The sequence below is a fragment of the Lampetra planeri genome, chromosome 52 (assembly GCF_965212315.1).
Source record: "Lampetra planeri chromosome 52, kcLamPlan1.2.h2, whole genome shotgun sequence".
NCBI lineage: Eukaryota > Metazoa > Chordata > Hyperoartia > Petromyzontiformes > Petromyzontidae > Lampetra > Lampetra planeri.
The window spans coordinates 6,790,137-6,807,626 of NC_136158.1; the positions used below are offsets into that span (position 1 = coordinate 6,790,137).

At 55.9% G+C, this 17,490-nt stretch overlaps 1 protein-coding gene across 3 annotated transcripts in view; it reads left to right on the forward strand.

Moving 5' to 3' along the window:
• LOC144734702 (phosphatidylinositol 3,4,5-trisphosphate 3-phosphatase TPTE2-like) overlaps positions 1–17,290 on the forward strand; it is a 39,483-nt gene extending 22,193 nt beyond the window's left edge. For 2 of the 3 annotated variants that reach the window (XM_078617014.1, XM_078617013.1), the window contains exons 9-16: positions 258–318; positions 803–884; positions 1,051–1,139; positions 1,828–1,889; positions 10,556–10,653; positions 11,994–12,343; positions 13,142–13,237; positions 14,041–14,105. In XM_078617014.1, the coding sequence (XP_078473140.1) occupies positions 258–318; positions 803–884; positions 1,051–1,139; positions 1,828–1,889; positions 10,556–10,653; positions 11,994–12,343; positions 13,142–13,221 (822 nt within the window). In that variant the 3' untranslated portion in view covers positions 13,222–13,237; positions 14,041–14,105. Of the gene's footprint in view, positions 1–257; positions 319–802; positions 885–1,050; positions 1,140–1,827; positions 1,890–10,555; positions 10,654–11,993; positions 12,344–13,141; positions 13,238–14,040; positions 14,112–15,625 lie in introns of those variants that run through there. The other variant, XM_078617015.1, reaches the window with a different exon arrangement.
• Positions 17,291–17,490: the final 200 nt, after the last annotated feature.

Below are 17,490 nucleotides of genomic sequence, written 5' to 3' on the forward strand. Positions count from 1 at the left end.
CAATTGGGCCGTGGGTTCTTTGAAAACACGAAGGGACAAAGAGCTCCCCCAGCAGCAGAGATGAGAGAGAGAGAGAGGAAGGGGGGGGGGGCTAGGGAGGGGGGGACAGCTCCTGTGCAATTTGAGATGGGGGGTGGGGGTTGTTGTTGTTGTTGTAAAATCGGTGCCGGTCACAATCGGTGGTCATGGTGGATGGTTGCGATGCTGCTACGCCGCGCGTGCGTCTCTCTCTCTCACGTGAGTGTGTGTCATCGTAGGAAGTGCAGCGGTTCTTGAATTCAAAACACATGGACCACTACAAAGTCTACAACCTGTGCAGTAAGTCACTCGGCTGCGTCCGGGGACACAGCCACACGCAGAGCATCATCAACCCACACCTAACCCTTCCCTCCCCCCCCGCGGATCAACACAGCGAGTTCATCGCCTGCGTGATGCGACCGCAATGATACGTCGCAATGATGTGCGCATCGGCCCATTGATGTTCTTATGCGGCTGATGGCCACGTTGGTTGTCTTTGGGGAGGAGGAAGAAGAGGAGGAGGGACGTCAGATAATGTGTGATGATGTTTGTGTCTCGAACAAGCTGTTTTAGCTGCACGTCCGTGGTTTGTTCCATTCTGTTCACCAGCAGCAGCATTCCTCCAGATCTGGGTGAGCGTCTAGGATGGTGACAGCAGAATGGGAATCGGCACTCATTTGGGTCGAATCGTGATGTGCACTGTTAAGGTTTTGTCTGATGGGTAGGTGGTTATCGTGGTGGTGGTGATGGTGGTGATGATAACGAGCATTGCCACCGCCCACAGGTGAGAAGGGCTACGACGCCAAGTACTTCCACTACCGCGTGGACCGCGTCTTCATCGACGACCACAACGTCCCTTCGCTCGCGTGAGTGTCCCCACGGCGCGGTCCAAACTCCTCGCTGCCGCGTCTCTCCGCCGCTCCATCGGTGCGCCGCGCCGAACCTTCTTGAGCCGCTACTCGCTCACGAGCACTTGCCCGAGCGGCCTGCGTGGGCCTACACGGGTGATCCTTTCCCTGCGTGCGCTTGCAGGGACATGGTGAGGTTCACTGCCAGCGTTCGGGACTGGATGGCCCAAGATCCCAAGAACATCATCGCCGTCCACTGCAAAGGGGGCAAAGGTGCGAGCACTCGCGCGTCCCGTGGGCTCGCTCACTCGCGGGTGGGAGGTTGCGTGCGCGTGCGTGCGTACGTGCGTGTGTGCGTGCGTGCGTGCATGCGTACGTGTGTGTGTGTGTGTGATGGGAGCGGTAGTGTAGTCGCGGTTAGCGCGCTGCGCTAGGAACCAGACTACCAGAGTTCGATTCCCGCTCACGGCCAACAACAGTGACGATTATCTGAACCGATCCTGGGCTTGCCCTCGGTCGACTCAGCCTGATATGAGTACCTGGTGCGATGTGTGAGCATCGCCACTAGGGAGACAAAGGCGGCCGGGCGTGGTGCTGGCCACTCCACCCCCTCGTGTGCCGTGACAACCATCATAGGTGCTCGCTAACAGCACTTGCCCCAACAGCCTGTTAAAAGGCTATACGGGGGATTTTCGTCTTTGCATGTCTGTGCTGTGGGTCTGCTTATCTGTGCGAGTGCGGTGTTTTTTGTGCATATTTGGGGAGCGGTGGTGTGGTGGTTTGCACACTCCTCTACGAACCCAAGGGACCTGTGTGTCCGCGTGTGCGTGTGTGTCCGCGCGCGCGCGTGTGTCCACGTATGCGTGTATCCGCGTGTGCGTCCGCGTTTGCATGTGTGCGTGTGCGTCGACATGTGTGTGCGTGTGTCCGCACGTGTGCGCGTTTGCACGTGTGTGCGCAGGTCGCACGGGCACCATGATTTGCACCTGGCTGATCGACAGCGACGAGTTTGAGGGAGCCCAGGTAGCCCTGAGCGTGAGATGCACAACCCCCACCCACACAGCACCATGGCGAGAAGTTCCTGGGTTCGATTCCTGACTCGGGCGCCTTACTGTGTGGCATTTGTATGTTCTCCTCCTGTTCTGTAGAGTGTGAGAGAGTGAGAGAAAGAGTGTGAGAGAGTGAGCGTGTGAGAGAGTGTGCGTTACGTGTGTTTATAGTGCATTGTGGTCCGTTTATCATCATTTCAGTTATTTTTTTCATTTTGTTCACTATGCTATTTAATTTACTCAATATAAAGCAACTGCGATCATTGAAAGCCACCGCGTGTGCATTACAACGCCTACATGTGCAGCACCAATGAACACCCCGTGCCCCTAGTCCCCCACCAGCGCTCCATTGTTGAACAAAACCCAGGTCCCGTGTTCGTTAAGAGCGCAAATCGGAAATCCAGTTTGAGCCTCGCTTGCGCGAGAACCTGGAAGAGCTGCAGGCTTCCCAGCGTCGTGCCCGCATTTTCCACCGCCTGCTGACTGGCTCTGCATTGTGTGTGTGTGTATATGTGTGTGTGCTGTGTGTGTATAGTGCATTGTGTGTGTGTGTAGTGCATTGTGTGTGTGTGCATTTAGGTGTGCACACGCTGTGTGTGTATAGTGCATTGTGTGTATGTTTATGGGGGTGTGTGTGCTGTACATGTGTAATGCGGGCGTAAGCGACCTTCCGGAGGTGACGTCACGGGGGGTGGAGTCATGTGACGTGGGGGGAAGGTTCGGGGCTTTAAGCGGGTAAACCGGAAGGGGAAGGCAGTCGGGGTGTGAGCGGAAAAGAGTGAGGCCACGCGGGCAAGTGTGGAGAGGGGGGGCGCCGACGGCCATCGGGAGCCAACCCCGAAGATAAGAGGAAGCTGCGGAGTGGTGTGCAGCTGGGGAGGAGACAGCCAGGAGGGCTGCGTGTTAGAGGCAGCGGTGTGGCTGCCAGGAGGAGCTGCGGAGAGAGAGAGAGAGGGGGCTGCTTGTTAGAGGCAGCGGTGTGGCTGCCAGGAGGAGCTGCGGAGAGAGAGAGAGAGAGCAAGAAGCTGTGAGAGCTGCGGAGGGAGAAGAGCAGCAGAGAGTACAGCCAAGGGGGGCTGTGTGAGAGAAACAGCAGCGGAGCTGCTGTTGTGGATCGGGCCGACATTGGAGTCAGCACCGTGGAGAAGCTACAGAGTAAAGACAGCCGTGTGGGTGTACAGCACGAACCGAATAATAAAGGACACTGAGCCAGACATCGTGGTCCAGTCGTTTATTACACTGGTGTCGGAAGTGCAACGGCATGTCGCAACAAGTGAGGAAGGAAGTTAATCCGGCGCCTGCATCGGCTTCTTCGTCCGACGACGACGAACTCCCTCCAACCGCGGATCCTGTTGGGGTGGTGGAGGAGAGCCCGGCTGAGGCGACCACGGGAACGGGAGTGGAGGATGTTGGCGCGGTGGCGGGTCCGTCGACATCATCAGACGCGGATCAACGATGGCAAGCGATGGCGGTACAACTGGAGGCACTTCAGGACGTCCTGGCGCATCTATGCCATCTCGTCGCGCCAGGGACGATGGATGATGCAAGTGGTGCTCCGCGGGCCGCCACGTTGCCTGTCCTGCCGCCGCCATTGCCCACGCGGCAAGAGGCCGCCATTTTGCGCGCTCCGTGGCGCCAAACCGCCATCTTGGCCACGCCGCGGGCCGACGCCATTTTGAATTTGCCATCACAACCACCACCATTGGAAGACGGCGGGAAGAGGAGTCGGAGTCGCCACCTTACAACAGTTAAAGAATTTTCCATCGGTGGGGACTGGAGCGCGTTCGCCTGCCGCTTCTTGGCGGCGGTACGCACAGCAAGATGGACCGATGCGGAGGCTTTGGAGGTGTTGCCGACTCTCCTGGACGACGAATCTGTCCGATTCTTCCGTTCCATAGCGACCGATAAGAAGGCAACTTTATGTGGTGTTTTTCAAGAAATGGCCGATGCTTATGAGCCACCAGATGATGCGCATCGGCGATTCGCTCAACGACAACGAGCACCAGAGGAGTCGCCCGTGGCGTTCAGGGGTGCGGTGCTGGAGCTGGCCATGGCAGCTTATCCTGAGACGCCACAGGACCTGCTTGAGCCTCTCATATTAGGGAAAATGTTGGAGCTGTCTCGGGATCTAGGGATCCCCATGCCTGTGTGTGGGCATGAGAAGCTAACTTCCCGGATGGCTGCTAAGTGTCTCGATGCGCAATTCAACCTCCGTCGCTGGAAACAAGTGACGGCGTGGACGGGGGGGCCCGTCAAAGAAGGGGAGGCGTTGGGGTGGAACCCTGCGCAGGCCGTCTATGTTCCGGATGACCGGGGCCCTCAACAACTGACGGCCGCCTCCGCTCCATGGACGGGACGCGGCGGGCCGAGACCGCGCGCGGTGCTACCAGAACGGGGCCGTCAGGAGGCGAGGCCTGCGCTTCGGCGCAACGAGGCCGAATGTTTCCGCTGCGGGCGTAGGGGCCACTACGCCAGAGACTGCTGGGCCCGCTTCCCGGCTCCGCCGCAGCAGGAGGCCTCGGCACCGGTCAAGTCGGCTAAAGATCCTCCGAAACAGGCATGTCGGCACGCACCAGACACTCGGCAAGGCTTTCCACCTCACCCACCACCTGTGTTGCGCGATCCTATTGTTGTTGTTAAAGAAAGGCCATCGACGGGGCCTTTTCATTCAGTTACGCAGTGGCGCAAATTGGCACGGAGAGTTGTCGCGGCCGCTACGGGTTCGTCCACTGTACCGGGGTCCATACAAAGTGTGGACGTGCGCATTTTGGTTGACTCGGGGGCGTCTGCGACTATTATATCGGATGTCATTTTCCATCTGTTGGGCATTCCGTCGGGGGCTGTGCGTCCGGTTTATGGGTCGTGCGTCGCTGCGAACGGGGGTAGCATGGGTATCGTGGGTCAGGTGGATGCTAAGATATCTATTGGGGATGTGTCGGCCTCGGGTGTTGTGTTGATATCGAGATCTTTGGCGGTTCCTTGTTTGTTAGGCACCGATTTTTTGGCTAAGATGCCCATTTTGATCAAAATCAATGAGAATTGTATTGAACTGCCGGGGGGCCGTCAAATCTCGTTCCTGCCGTCGCCCTGGGGGCGACCTGCTTCGGCCGTACAAGTGCAGGCGCTGTCCGTCGCATCTGTGGACATCCCACCTGGTACACAGATGCTTATACCCTTGCGGTATCGGAAGCCCCTGCCTGATCGGCTAGGAGCAGTAGGGGTCTTGTTGTCACCGTCCGCCACGATATCAACCGGGTTGGCGTTAGTGGGGGCACAGACCATCGTCCGGCCGGATCAATTACCGTTTTTACAGGTGCTTAATGCGGGGGGAGAAAACGTCCGTGTCCCGGCCGGTACGGTTGTGGCACATGCCACTACGGCGTTTGCGACCCATGATTGTCCACATAGCCGGGGAGTTGTTGCTGGGGTTTCCGAGCCAAGGAGTTCGGATGATCGTTGGGTTGCTCATTTATGTGACGAAAATTCTTCCCTGTCCATGGAGCAACGTGGTGCGCTGCGTAAATTGTTGTTGACATATTTCGATGTGTTCAGCTCCGATGATTTGGATTTGGGCCGCACTTCCTTGCTTTACCATCACATTGAGACGGGCGATGCTGCCCCTATTCGATTAAATTCGCATCGGATGAGTCCTGCGGAGCGAGAACACGTACGGGGGGCAGTGGAAGACATGTTGGCTGCGGACATTATATCGCCATCTAACAGCCCATGGGGCGCTCCAGTCGTTTTGGTTAAGAAGAAGGATGGCAAATTGCGATTTTGTGTTGATTTCCGCAAATTGAATAAGATATCGGTGGCAGATGCGTACCCCCTGCCGCGTATGGATGACTCCCTCGACGCATTGTCGGGGGCTAAGTTCTTTTCCACACTGGACCTCTCTTCGGGATTTTGGCAGCTTCCCCTTGACGAGTCCTCACGGGAGAAAACCGCATTCCGTACGCCGCAGGGGTTATTTCAATTCAACTGTCTCCCGATGGGATTGAATGCGGCCCCTGCTACATTTCAAAGATTGATGGAGCTCGTTTTGACGGGGTTGCAGTGGGAGACATGTCTTATATATTTGGACGATATCATTGTCTTCAGCCGCACATTCGATGAACATTTGACGCGGCTGGAGACAGTGTTCACGAGGATGCGTTCTGCCAAATTGAAATTCAAACCAAAGAAATGTCACCTACTGCAACGGTCCGTCCGCTATTTGGGGCACATCGTGAGCGCTGAGGGAGTGTCCACGGATCCGGAAAAGACGGCGTGCGTCCGGGATTGGCCGACTCCGGCCACCGTGGGGGATGTTCGGCGGTTTTTGGGATTTGCCTCGTATTACCGAAGATTCGTGCCGGGTTTTGCGACGATTGCGAGGCCTTTGCATCTCCTTACGGGTAAAGGACGGAAGTTTGTTTGGGGACAGCCGGAGGAGGCGGCCTTTCGGAGTCTGCGTGATCTATTGGCCACGGCCCCAACATTGGATTATCCCGATTTCGATCACCCATTCATTCTTGATACGGACGCGAGTGACACAGGTATTGGGGCGGTGTTATCACAGTCTAAAGGGGGTGTAGAGCGTGTCGTGGCGTATGGTAGCCGAGTCTTGTCTCCTGCGGAAACCCGCTACTGTGTCACTCGCAGAGAACTATTGGCGGTTGTTTTTTTCCTACGGCAATTTCGACCATACCTCTACGGTCGTTCTTTTATTGTGCGTACGGATCATGCGGCCTTGCAATATGCCCTTAAAATTGACCAGCCATCCGGACAGTTGGCACGTTGGTTGGACACGCTACAGGAATTTTCCTTCCAAATTCAACATCGGAAGGGAGTGCGCCATGCGAACGCTGACGCACTTTCCAGATTACCGCGGCGCGCCCCTTGTAAATGTGAGTCGGGGACGCATAGGTGTTCGCCGATTCCAAACCCCCCTCAGCCGCTCACGTTGGCCGTCGAGAAGTCGGACACTCCGATGGAACCGGGACCGGCTGACGGGGTTTTGAATCTGCCGCGGTCTGTCTGGATCCGGGAACAGATGATGGATGAGTCATTGGTGTCCTTGCGGAAGCGGTCTGCTAAGGACAATGGGAGTCCGAGTACGGCTGTGGGGCCGCAAACCGCTCTCCGAGATGGTCTGCTTATGTGGCGGGAGGGGTTCCAGGAACGTTGGCGCCTGGTGGTACCAACGTCCTTGCGGTTCGAGTTGATTAGAACCCTCCATTGTGACACTCTCTTACATTTAGGGGTGCAGAAGACCTTGTTGACGTTGCAACGTCATTATTTTTGGCACGGCATGGCGACAGATGTCGTAGGGCACGTGCGCGCGTGCCCTGCGTGTGCACAACGTAAGCCGCCGAAACATCCTTACGTGCCGCCTCTCCAGTCGATTCAGGTGTCTCGAGTCAATGAATTGGTGGCGCTGGACATATTGGGACCTTTTCCACCATCGGCGAGGGGTAATAAATATTTGCTGGTAGGGGTTGAGTACCTCTCCCGTTGGCCGATGGCCTGGCCGTTGCCCGATCAGTCGGCCGCGGCCATTACCGACGCCTTTTTGTTTGGGTATATTATGGATAAGGGGGCGCCTGAGAGACTCCTCACGGACCAGGGCAGGAATTTCTCTTCTAAATTATTGGCGGAAGTGTGCGCGGGCCTTGGGACTAAGAAAGTACGGACATCCCCATACCATCCGCAGACGGATGGTATGGTTGAACGGCTGAACAGGACGTTGTCTGCCATGCTTTGCCATACCGTGAGTGAACAACAATCAGATTGGGATCTGCACATCCCCGGGGTGCTTTCGGCATACAGGATGACGCCTCATGCGGCTACAGGATATTCGCCGTTTTACCTTATGTATGGTCGGGAAAACGTGCCGCCGGTGGATGTGCAATTGGGAACTGGGGTGAAGGGACCTCGTAAACCACTTCCTGAATACATTCAGGACACGGTTCGCCGAGTCACGGAGGCGCGGGAGAATGCCCGCGTGGCTACGGCCAAAGCCCAGGCCCGGAACGAGCGATATGCGCGACGGTCTGAGGGGGAGTGCCCTTGGAAGGTTGGGGACCTAGCCTGGCTTCATTGTCCACAGGTACGTCCGGGGACCTCGCCGAAATTGCACAAACCCTGGCATGGTCCCGTACGCCTCATTGCGGTTCCCAACCCACAGTCAGCACGCGTCCAGATTGGGTCTCGTCGCTGGGTTGTGCATACGTCGCGCTTGAAACCATATGTTGCTCCCTTACATGATGCGTCATCCCCCAATGTTGCCTTGCCGGGGTCTGTTGCTGCTGACTCTCCCCTGCCTGCGTCCATTGATCTCGCTAGAGCGCCTGTCGTACCTGTTCCAGACAGGCCGGCCGTGACATTGCGGGGGACGAGGGGCCCTGCTCGGAGGACGCCTGCCAGGTCTGCGGGACCTTCGAGCCCTGCAGCTCTTCCGACCCAGCTGCGGGCACGGTCACAGGACAAGCCCAAGACTAACTCTTTAGGGACACGGGACGTCGGTGGACTTCCGGCTACGACAGGGGGATTACCCCCTGTCATTCCTCGACTTTCATCGCGTTCCCGTTCTGCGAGTGGGCCGCCGACCGTCCGGGACGGGCCGGCGACCCGCACACGTTCCAAATCGCTTACGTTTCGTTGATTGTTGCTGTCTTGTTATTTTTTTCTTACAGTTGTATTTATTGCATGCTTTTGTACGTTCGTTGATGTTAATTGCGTTGTTGTTGTTCTTGTTGTTACATTATATGCTTAGTGTCCTTTAGGGGGGGAAGCTCGGTTCGCCGCATTACGATTTGCTATTAGTCAGCCGAGGTCGGCTGGGATTTTTCTACGGGGGAGGGTGGTGTAATGCGGGCGTAAGCGACCTTCCGGAGGTGACGTCACGGGGGGTGGAGTCATGTGACGTGGGGGGAAGGTTCGGGGCTTTAAGCGGGTAAACCGGAAGGGGAAGGCAGTCGGGGTGTGAGCGGAAAAGAGTGAGGCCACGCGGGCAAGTGTGGAGAGGGGGGGCGCCGACGGCCATCGGGAGCCAACCCCGAAGATAAGAGGAAGCTGCGGAGTGGTGTGCAGCTGGGGAGGAGACAGCCAGGAGGGCTGCGTGTTAGAGGCAGCGGTGTGGCTGCCAGGAGGAGCTGCGGAGAGAGAGAGAGAGGGGGCTGCTTGTTAGAGGCAGCGGTGTGGCTGCCAGGAGGAGCTGCGGAGAGAGAGAGAGCAAGAAGCTGTGAGAGCTGCGGAGGGAGAAGAGCAGCAGAGAGTACAGCCAAGGGGGGCTGTGTGAGAGAAACAGCAGCGGAGCTGCTGTTGTGGATCGGGCCGACATTGGAGTCAGCACCGTGGAGAAGCTACAGAGTAAAGACAGCCGTGTGGGTGTACAGCACGAACCGAATAATAAAGGACACTGAGCCAGACATCGTGGTCCAGTCGTTTATTACACATGTATAGTGGATTGTGTGTGTGTGTAGTGCATTGGGTGTGTGTGTATATATAGTGCATTGTGTGTGTATACAGTGCATTGTGTGTGTGTGCATTTGGGTGTGCGTGTGCTGTGTATGTATAGTGCATTGTGTGTGTGTGTGCTTTGTGTGTGTCGTAAACATCGCCACTAAGGAGACAAAGGCGGCCGGGCGTGGTGCTGGCCACCCATCCCCTCGTGTGCCGTACCAGCATTCATAGGTGCTCGCTAATAGCACTTGCCCCAACAGCCTGTTACGGCTATACGGGGGATCTTTGTCTTTGTTGTGTTTGTGTGTGTGCATTGTGTGTTTGGGTATTGTGTAGTTGGCACAGTAGAGGTCACAGGTGGTGCCGGCCAGTAGTCATCTCAGTCGACCCGTGGCACCTGGGTCTGTCCCGTGACCTCCTGCCAGCGGGCGTTCGACACTTCACGTGGCCTTAAAGTGCACTTGGCCTGGCACAAGCGCCGTGGTGACGTCACCGCCACTTAGTGGCGAATGGCGGTTGTTGTATTGTGTGTGTGTGCGTTGTGTGTGTGTTTGGGTGTTGTGTGTATTGTGTGTGTTTTAGGTGTTGTGTGTTTGGGTATTGTGTGTTTGTGGTCTCGTGGTAATTCATTGAAGGTAGAGAGAGGGGTTACCAGCCCCTCGCACCCATCCAGAGCCCCCGTTTAGCCACTGTGGTGGTTACCGACGCCATGAGGGGAGAGGGCTAATTAGCATTGGCCCTCTCCCCACAGCACTATCCACGACAGATTTGCCCGTCCGGCACCATGAGAAGGTAGGGGGTTGTTTTGCCTCAAGGTGCACATGGCCTGGCACAAGCGTCGTGGTGACGTCACCGCCACTTAGTGGCGAATGGCGGTTGTTGTTGTTGTGTGTTTGTTTGGGTGTTATGTGTTTGGGTGTTGTGTGATTGGGTCTTGTGTGTGTTTCAGGTGTTGTGTGTTTGGGTATTGAGTGTGTGTATTTTGTGTGTTTGGGTGTTGTGTGTGTGTGTATTTTGTGTGTTTGGGTGTTGTGTGTTTGCGTTGTGTGTATTTGGGTGTTGTGTGTGTTTGGGTATTGAGTGTGTGTAGTTTGTGTGTTGGGGTATTGTGTGTTTGTTTGGGTGTTTGTGTGTTGTGTGTGTTTTAGGTGTTGTGTGTTGTGTGTGTGTTGTGTGTCTGCGCGGCGCACGCAGGCGAGTCTGGATTACTTTGGCGAGCGCCGCACGGACAGAACAAAGAGCGTCAAGTTCCAGGGCGTGGAGACTCCGTCCCAGGTTTACACGAACACAGAGTACACGGCACAAAACCCACAGTGCGTGCGTGTCCGTGTGTGTGGGGTGGGGAATATCTGGTGAGCATCTGGTGAGGTGTGAGCATCAGGTGTCTGGTGAATGTCTTGTGGTGAGTGGTGAATGTCTGGTGAGTGTCTTGTGGTGAGTGGTGAATGTCTGGTGAGTGTCTTGTGGTGAGTGGTGAATGTCTGGTGAGTGTCTTGTGGTGAGTGGTGAATGTCTGGTGAGTGTCTTGTGGTGAGTGGTGAATGTCTGGTGAGTGTCTTGTGGTGAGTGGTGAATGTCTGGTGAGTGTCTTGTGGTGAGTTGTGAATGTCTGGTGAGTGCGTCTGGCGAGTGGTGAGTATCTGGGCATGGTTCCGAGCACCCCACCCCTCTCGTGTGCCGTGGCGACTTAATAGGTGCTCACTAACAGCACCTTGCTCGGCCGCCTGAATGGCCGCTCGGAGGAGGTGGCGGTAGTTGTGTCTGGTGGCTGCAACGCATCGTGGCTTCCTTTCCACGGTGCTGCGCTGATTTAATGTGTGGTACACTGTAGACCACGCGATTGGGAATGTCGTCCTCAGCCCTGATTAAGTACGTTGCACTTTACACGACGTAATTGGACATTCCGTCTCGGCCCACGCGCGCGCGTGTTCTCCTGGCGATGGGGGTTGCCGGAGCTGGCTATAATTACTGCCCCGGCGTGAGGCGTGGCAGCTGGCGTGACGGACGCGCATGTCTCCCGGGCTGCTCCACACGCGGTCGCACGCAGTCACACGTGTGATCCCACGAGAGCACGCGAAAGCACGCGAAAGCACGCACGAGATCACAAGCGATTGGACGAGATCGCACGCGATCACAAGTAATCACAAGGGATCCAACGTGGTTGCAAGCTATCGCGTGCGGCCACAGGCGATTGCAAGCAGGCACAAAGCCAGGGTGTGCGAACACACGTGATCACATGATCACAGGCGAGCGCACGCACTCACAGGAGATCACACGTGATCGTAAAAGATCACACGTGATCGTAAAAGATCACACGTGATCAAACGGGGCCACGTGCAGCACTGAGCTGCCGGCACCAGGGAGGACACTAGGTGAGGCCTTAATCATCTAGACAGAACCTTGTGACTCTCCTAGTTTTCCTACTGGGTTGTCCGCCTCCCGCCCGGCTGAAAGTCGTCGGCCATCAGCGTCAGAGATCGTACGTCTACGACTCGTGGCTTTCATCCGTTCTTCCTGACGCAAACCTGAACGCGACACCGGCGGCCTTCAAAGTTGTTCCGTCCGTCCGTGCGCGCTGGAACGCCGGCGCGATCACGGCCTCGCCGCTCACTGGGGCGCGCCTCTCGCTCAGAGCCGCTACGTGGGATACTACGAGGCCATCAAGAGGGAGCACAACCGGCAGCTGCCCCCCGCGAAGAGACTCCTCATCAAGGCCTTCGTCATCCAGGCCATACAAGGTGGGGTGCGCGGCAGAGCCACGAGACGAACGGTGGACTGACAAGGCGCTGCGGCCGGACACACGTGGGAGGAGTGTGTGTGTCCGTGACCCGTGCCACTGCCCCCTCGCGCTGCCCCCCCCCCCCCACACCACTCACGCACGCAGGGGTCGGTTGGGGCAACGGCAGCGACCTCAGTGTGGAGGTCATCGTGGACAAGAAGACGGTGCTGCTCGCCGACTGCGGAACGATGCTGCACTGCAAGGTGACGCCCGAGGCGCCGGGGGTTACGGGGGGGGGGGGGGGGGTACCGGGGTGACTGGGGTGACCGTGGTGATCGGGGGAATTGGGGGGGATCAGGCTGATCGGGTAGATGGAGAGACAGGGGGGATCGGGGGATCAAGAGGGATCTGGGGGATCAGAGTAAATGGAGGATGGAGTTCGGGGTTACTGGAGGGACACATTAGTTTTGAGCCTCACATTTGCCCCCCCCCCCATCCCCCCGCCCAATCGTGTTTCCGTCGTGCTATCGGCACGGGACGGAGGGGGGCTTCTGTCTCGGCGATTCGGGGCGGCCTCCTCCCGTAACCCAGCCGCTCCGCCGCCTCATGCAGCCCACCCGGCCTCGTCGCTCCACCGTGGAGCCGTGCTCTAAGGGGAGACCGCCCTCCACGGTCTCCAAGGTGGGGCGGCCGTGTGACTGGCGTCTCCGCGGTCTTCGCTTGCGCTGCCCCCGCTGGCGCGCGCGAATACGAGATGGCGCCACGTCAGCGTGCCGAGCCGCCCGTGGCCACCCGCCGAAACCCCTTGTGGATTACTTGTGATCTCGTCCAATCGCTTGTGATCTCGTGCGCGATCTCGTGCGTGATCTCGTGCGATCACACGTGAGATGTCGTGAGATCGCGTGCGACCGCGGACAACCTCCCGCAGGGCCGGCGCTGCTTTGCTTCGTCTGAGAACTGCCCACAGAAGTGGATATCGCAGAGCTGCGTCCGCGAGCAGCACTCGCCCCCCGCCGGTCCGGTTGGAGACTGTCTGTGCCTTTGCGTGCGTTGCGTCTCAGCTGTTCCACGATGCGGCGAGGGACGCGGTGCGGATCGGACTCGCCCCGCCGCTGCTCGTGAGCGGGGACGTCAAAGTTAAATTCCACTCGTCCGCGGTGAGAGTCACGACGAACACCCCCCTCCCCTTCCCTGCGTCGTCACCGGTGGCTACGCCGCTGCCGTAACCCAGCGCTGCGGAGGCAGCGGCGAGCGGCGGTGGATCACTGCGCAGGCGACGGCGTCGTGAGACTCCCCTACCCTGGCGGGCTCGCCAGCAGAAAACTAAAACTATTCACTTGTACTATTTTTAAACTGTTTTATTTTACCAGGTGAGGCCCCGCTGAGCTACGTAGCTCTTTTTCAGGAGCGACCTGGCCACCACAAATGATAGCTCAATTCAGTGGCTTATTATCATCATCATCGCGTGGAAATTTATAGCAGCAGCCAAATACTCTAAACGCACGATGTTGTTACTAAATGTGGAGGGGAAAAACCGAAGGACCCGGAGAGAAATCCACGCGCTCATGGGGAGAACATGGAAACTCCAAATATACAGCAGCAGGCGTCAGGATCGGGATCAAACCCACGACCTCCTGCACACCAGGCGAGGGAGATAACATCTCACCACCATGGACGCCACGGTGGCTGGGAGACGTTGTGAGAAAGCGGTACAGCACAGCAAAGTGCGGGGCGACATCTGACCCTTCTGTATGGGATAGAGTGTTGCCCCCTCGCATGCGTGGGGTTCCTCTGGGCAGCTTCGGTCTCCTCCCGCATGGATAAACGCTCGCCAAATTTGCTGAAACATCTTACTATGTATAGATCTGCAGAGCAGTTGTTGGCGCGGCTCAACGCCTGGCTTACAGTCTTACAGGGGTGTGGGGAGGAATGTTTGTCTTTCTCTTTTTGCGGCACGCAGGGCCTGGCTAAGGGCTATGATGACTGCCCCTTCTTCTTCTGGTTCAACACGACGTTCATCGAGAACTATCGGTACGCACTCTGTGCACACGCTTTAACAGACTGTTGGGGCAAGTGCTGTTAGCGAGCGCCTATGAAGGCCGGCGCTGGCACACCGAGGGGTTGGGTGGGTGGCCGGCACCACGCCTGGCCGCCTTTGTCTCCCCAGTGGCGATGTTTACACACCGCACCAGGTACTCATTTGAGGCTGAGTCGACCTCGAAGATGCCCAGGACCGGTTCAGATATTCGTCACTGGGTGTTGGCCGTGAGCGGGAATCGAACTCGGGTCGCCGGGTTCGTAGCGCAGCGCGCTAACCGCTACTACAAACCACTCTCCACACACACACACGTGTACATACACACGTGTACACACACAAATGCATATACCCACCGTGTACATGCAAGCATGCACACATGCACACGCGTACTTGCACCTCCGTATGTATGTACATACATACGTCGCCCATTCACTCACCCACTCACCCGCTCACCCATCAACTCACCCACCCACTCACTCAACCCACTCCCACACACGAGTAAACAGCTGATTAGCATCGGCCTTGCACCCTTTCCCCACCCAATGGCGTTGCTCAATACAACACCACCACCACAGTGTTTAGGATCTGACACAATTGACGAGGTGGGTGTTTGTTTGTCTCAGAAGAGGCGATTGAAGGACTTCACTGGGCAGCAGAGGGTGGAGGAGCGACGCTCACAACAGCGAGTGGAGCGCCAGGTGGATAAAACGCAGCTAGTTGGTACAGTAGGGGGGGTACAGCTTGGAGCATCTGCCAGTTGTCTCAGTCAGTCAACGCATGGCACATGGGTCTGTCCCGTTACCTCCTCCTGCACCTAGCCTGGCACAGCAGTCAACCCATGGCATCTGGGTCTGACCCGTGATCTTCATGCCAGCAGCGAGCCTTCCACACTTCACGTGTTAAGCTCAAAGCGCGCCTAGCCGAGCACAAGCGTCGAGGTGATATCACCACCGCTTCGTGGCGAATGGTGGCTGTTGTTGTGTGTGTGTATTTAGCTATTGTTGTTGTGTTCTGGTTCTTTCGGTAAAGTCACGTAGAACGGAAATAATAAAATAATAAAAATAAAACATAATAAAATACAATTCTCACGACATTTCGGCCACAACGCAAGCAGCCGTCCTCAGGTGAAGAACAGGTCTGTCGGAAAGACAGCGTCTGAATGAACACCACCAAGCTTGGCAGCGTATATTTAAGCTGGGTTAGAGGAGGAAGAGCGCCTTGACAAAGGAATTTGAATGGCCGAAACGTCGTGAGAATTTTATTTTATTATGTTTTATTTTTATTATTTTATTATTTCCCTTCTACGTGACTTTACCGAAAGAACCAAGAAGATGAATCCCTGCAGTCACGAAAGCTTTAAATCGAATTTGTTGTTGTGTTGTTATGTTGTGTGTTCAGGTTATTGTTGTGCTATGTGTATGTTCAGGCTGGTTGTTGTGTTGTGTTACTGTGTTGTTTGTGTGTTCATGCTGGTTGTTGTTGTTGTGTTGTTGTTGTGTGTGTCCAGGCTGTTGTTACCACGGTTCGAGCTGGACAACCCTCACAAGCAGGCCACGTGGGCCACCTACCGGGAGGCCTTCTCCGTGGAGGTCGTCTTCTCGGCACCGGACGAGCCCGGCGCGGACATGCAGGGGCCCGCACAGATCGACGCTCACGAGAGCGTGTGAACTCCATCTCCGTGCGGGACGACTCCCCGCCACCCCGCCCCCCCCCCTCACACACCGAGCCACACAGCCCACTTGTTGTACGGACAGCTCGTGTGCGGCGAGACAAGTTACGCAAGTTGATCGGAATATTCGCAAGAGGGGGGATCAAATTCTGCACTTGTCGATTCTTGAATTCCAACGAAAACATTTTCAATCACTTGCGGCCGTTCATAATTAGAGAGAGGTTTTTTTTGCGTTGGGTTAGATCGCGTGAATATAAATGTGTCGTTAAACCTGCCACCACCCGACGCGGCCAATTAGGTAAGGTTTAATCTAGATTTGAAGTTTTCGTGACTGCAGGAATCCATACTCTTTGGTTCTTTCGGTAGAGTCACGTAGGTATAAAATAAGATGGATACAAATTGAGCAATCATTGGAAGGATGTTATTAACCAGGTAAAACCCTAACTGCTTTGTAGTGGTTGTCGTCTATCATATCTGCCGGGTACTATATTTTTCTGAGTTAACTTCCCCCCCCCCGCATCCCCAGCTCTCTCGGCCTCCCACTCCCAGCCCTGCCCACTTCCCCCCCCCCAGCCTCACGTCCCTCTCCTAGCGTCCACGCAGCGCCCCCCTCCCCCCACACCCCCACCCCTCCCTCTCCCCCCTTGCTCCTCCCCCTTTCTTACCTATATAACCTCTTACCACAGCAACTCTCTCTCCCACTTCAGCAACAATTTTCTTGCTGTGGTTTTCCCACCTGATGATGATGATTGCTTGTGTTGCAATCGAAACGTCGTGATTTATTTTTATTTTATACCTACGTGACTTTTACCGAAAGAACCGAAGAGTATGGGTAAGGTTTCTCACGCACTTTTTGGTTCTTTCGGTAAGGTCACGTAGATAGAAAACGAATAGATCACGACGTTTCGATCGCAACACAAGCGAACGTCTTCAGGTGAGAGAGAGAGAGCTACTGAAATGAGGTCTTATATAGGCCTGAGATGGGTGCAGCCTCAGGGTAAGAGGGCGGGGCTAGAGATGGTCTGCCTGAGGCTGTGGAAGTGGCCATTGTATTGTGAGAGATTAGCATGTCAATGCACGAGCTTAGTATGCCGCAGCATCGGTGACTTGCCTAGTATGCTACTCGTTCGGCACGAAACCGCTTGTGTGTTTGAGAGTAAAACCTACTACGACATTTCAAATTCGAGCACCGTGACGTTTCGCTGGTAATTACAACAACAACAAGAAGAAGAAGTGTCACAGCCATAGAGTTTTGGAGGAATCCCCCTCCTGTTTCAGTCTTAAATAGAGGTGGGGGTAAATGTGATGGCTTCAATTGTTAGCCAATCAGGTGGGAAGACTAGAGGGGATTAATCTATATCTTCTATATATATATAAAATTCAAAAATTGTCTGTGGGTTTGTGTGTGGCTTTGTTTGTGTTCGCGCGCTTGCGAACGATTTCGCTCTCCAATGGTGATGTTTACGTAAAATAAAAATAGCCAGGCACCACGCCGTAAGCCCCGCCGTGAGCAAGCGCTATTCCTTTTTCACATCCGTCAACTTTAAATTAGTTTAATGATCGATTTAGTGCGATTTGTGCGCCTTTTATTTATATACGACGCATGCACGACCATACCAACTCACGCGCCTTTGGTGGGGGGGACGGCCCATGCCAAGTCGCACGCCTTCGGTGGGAGTGAGGGGGACATTTTCTTTTGCGTT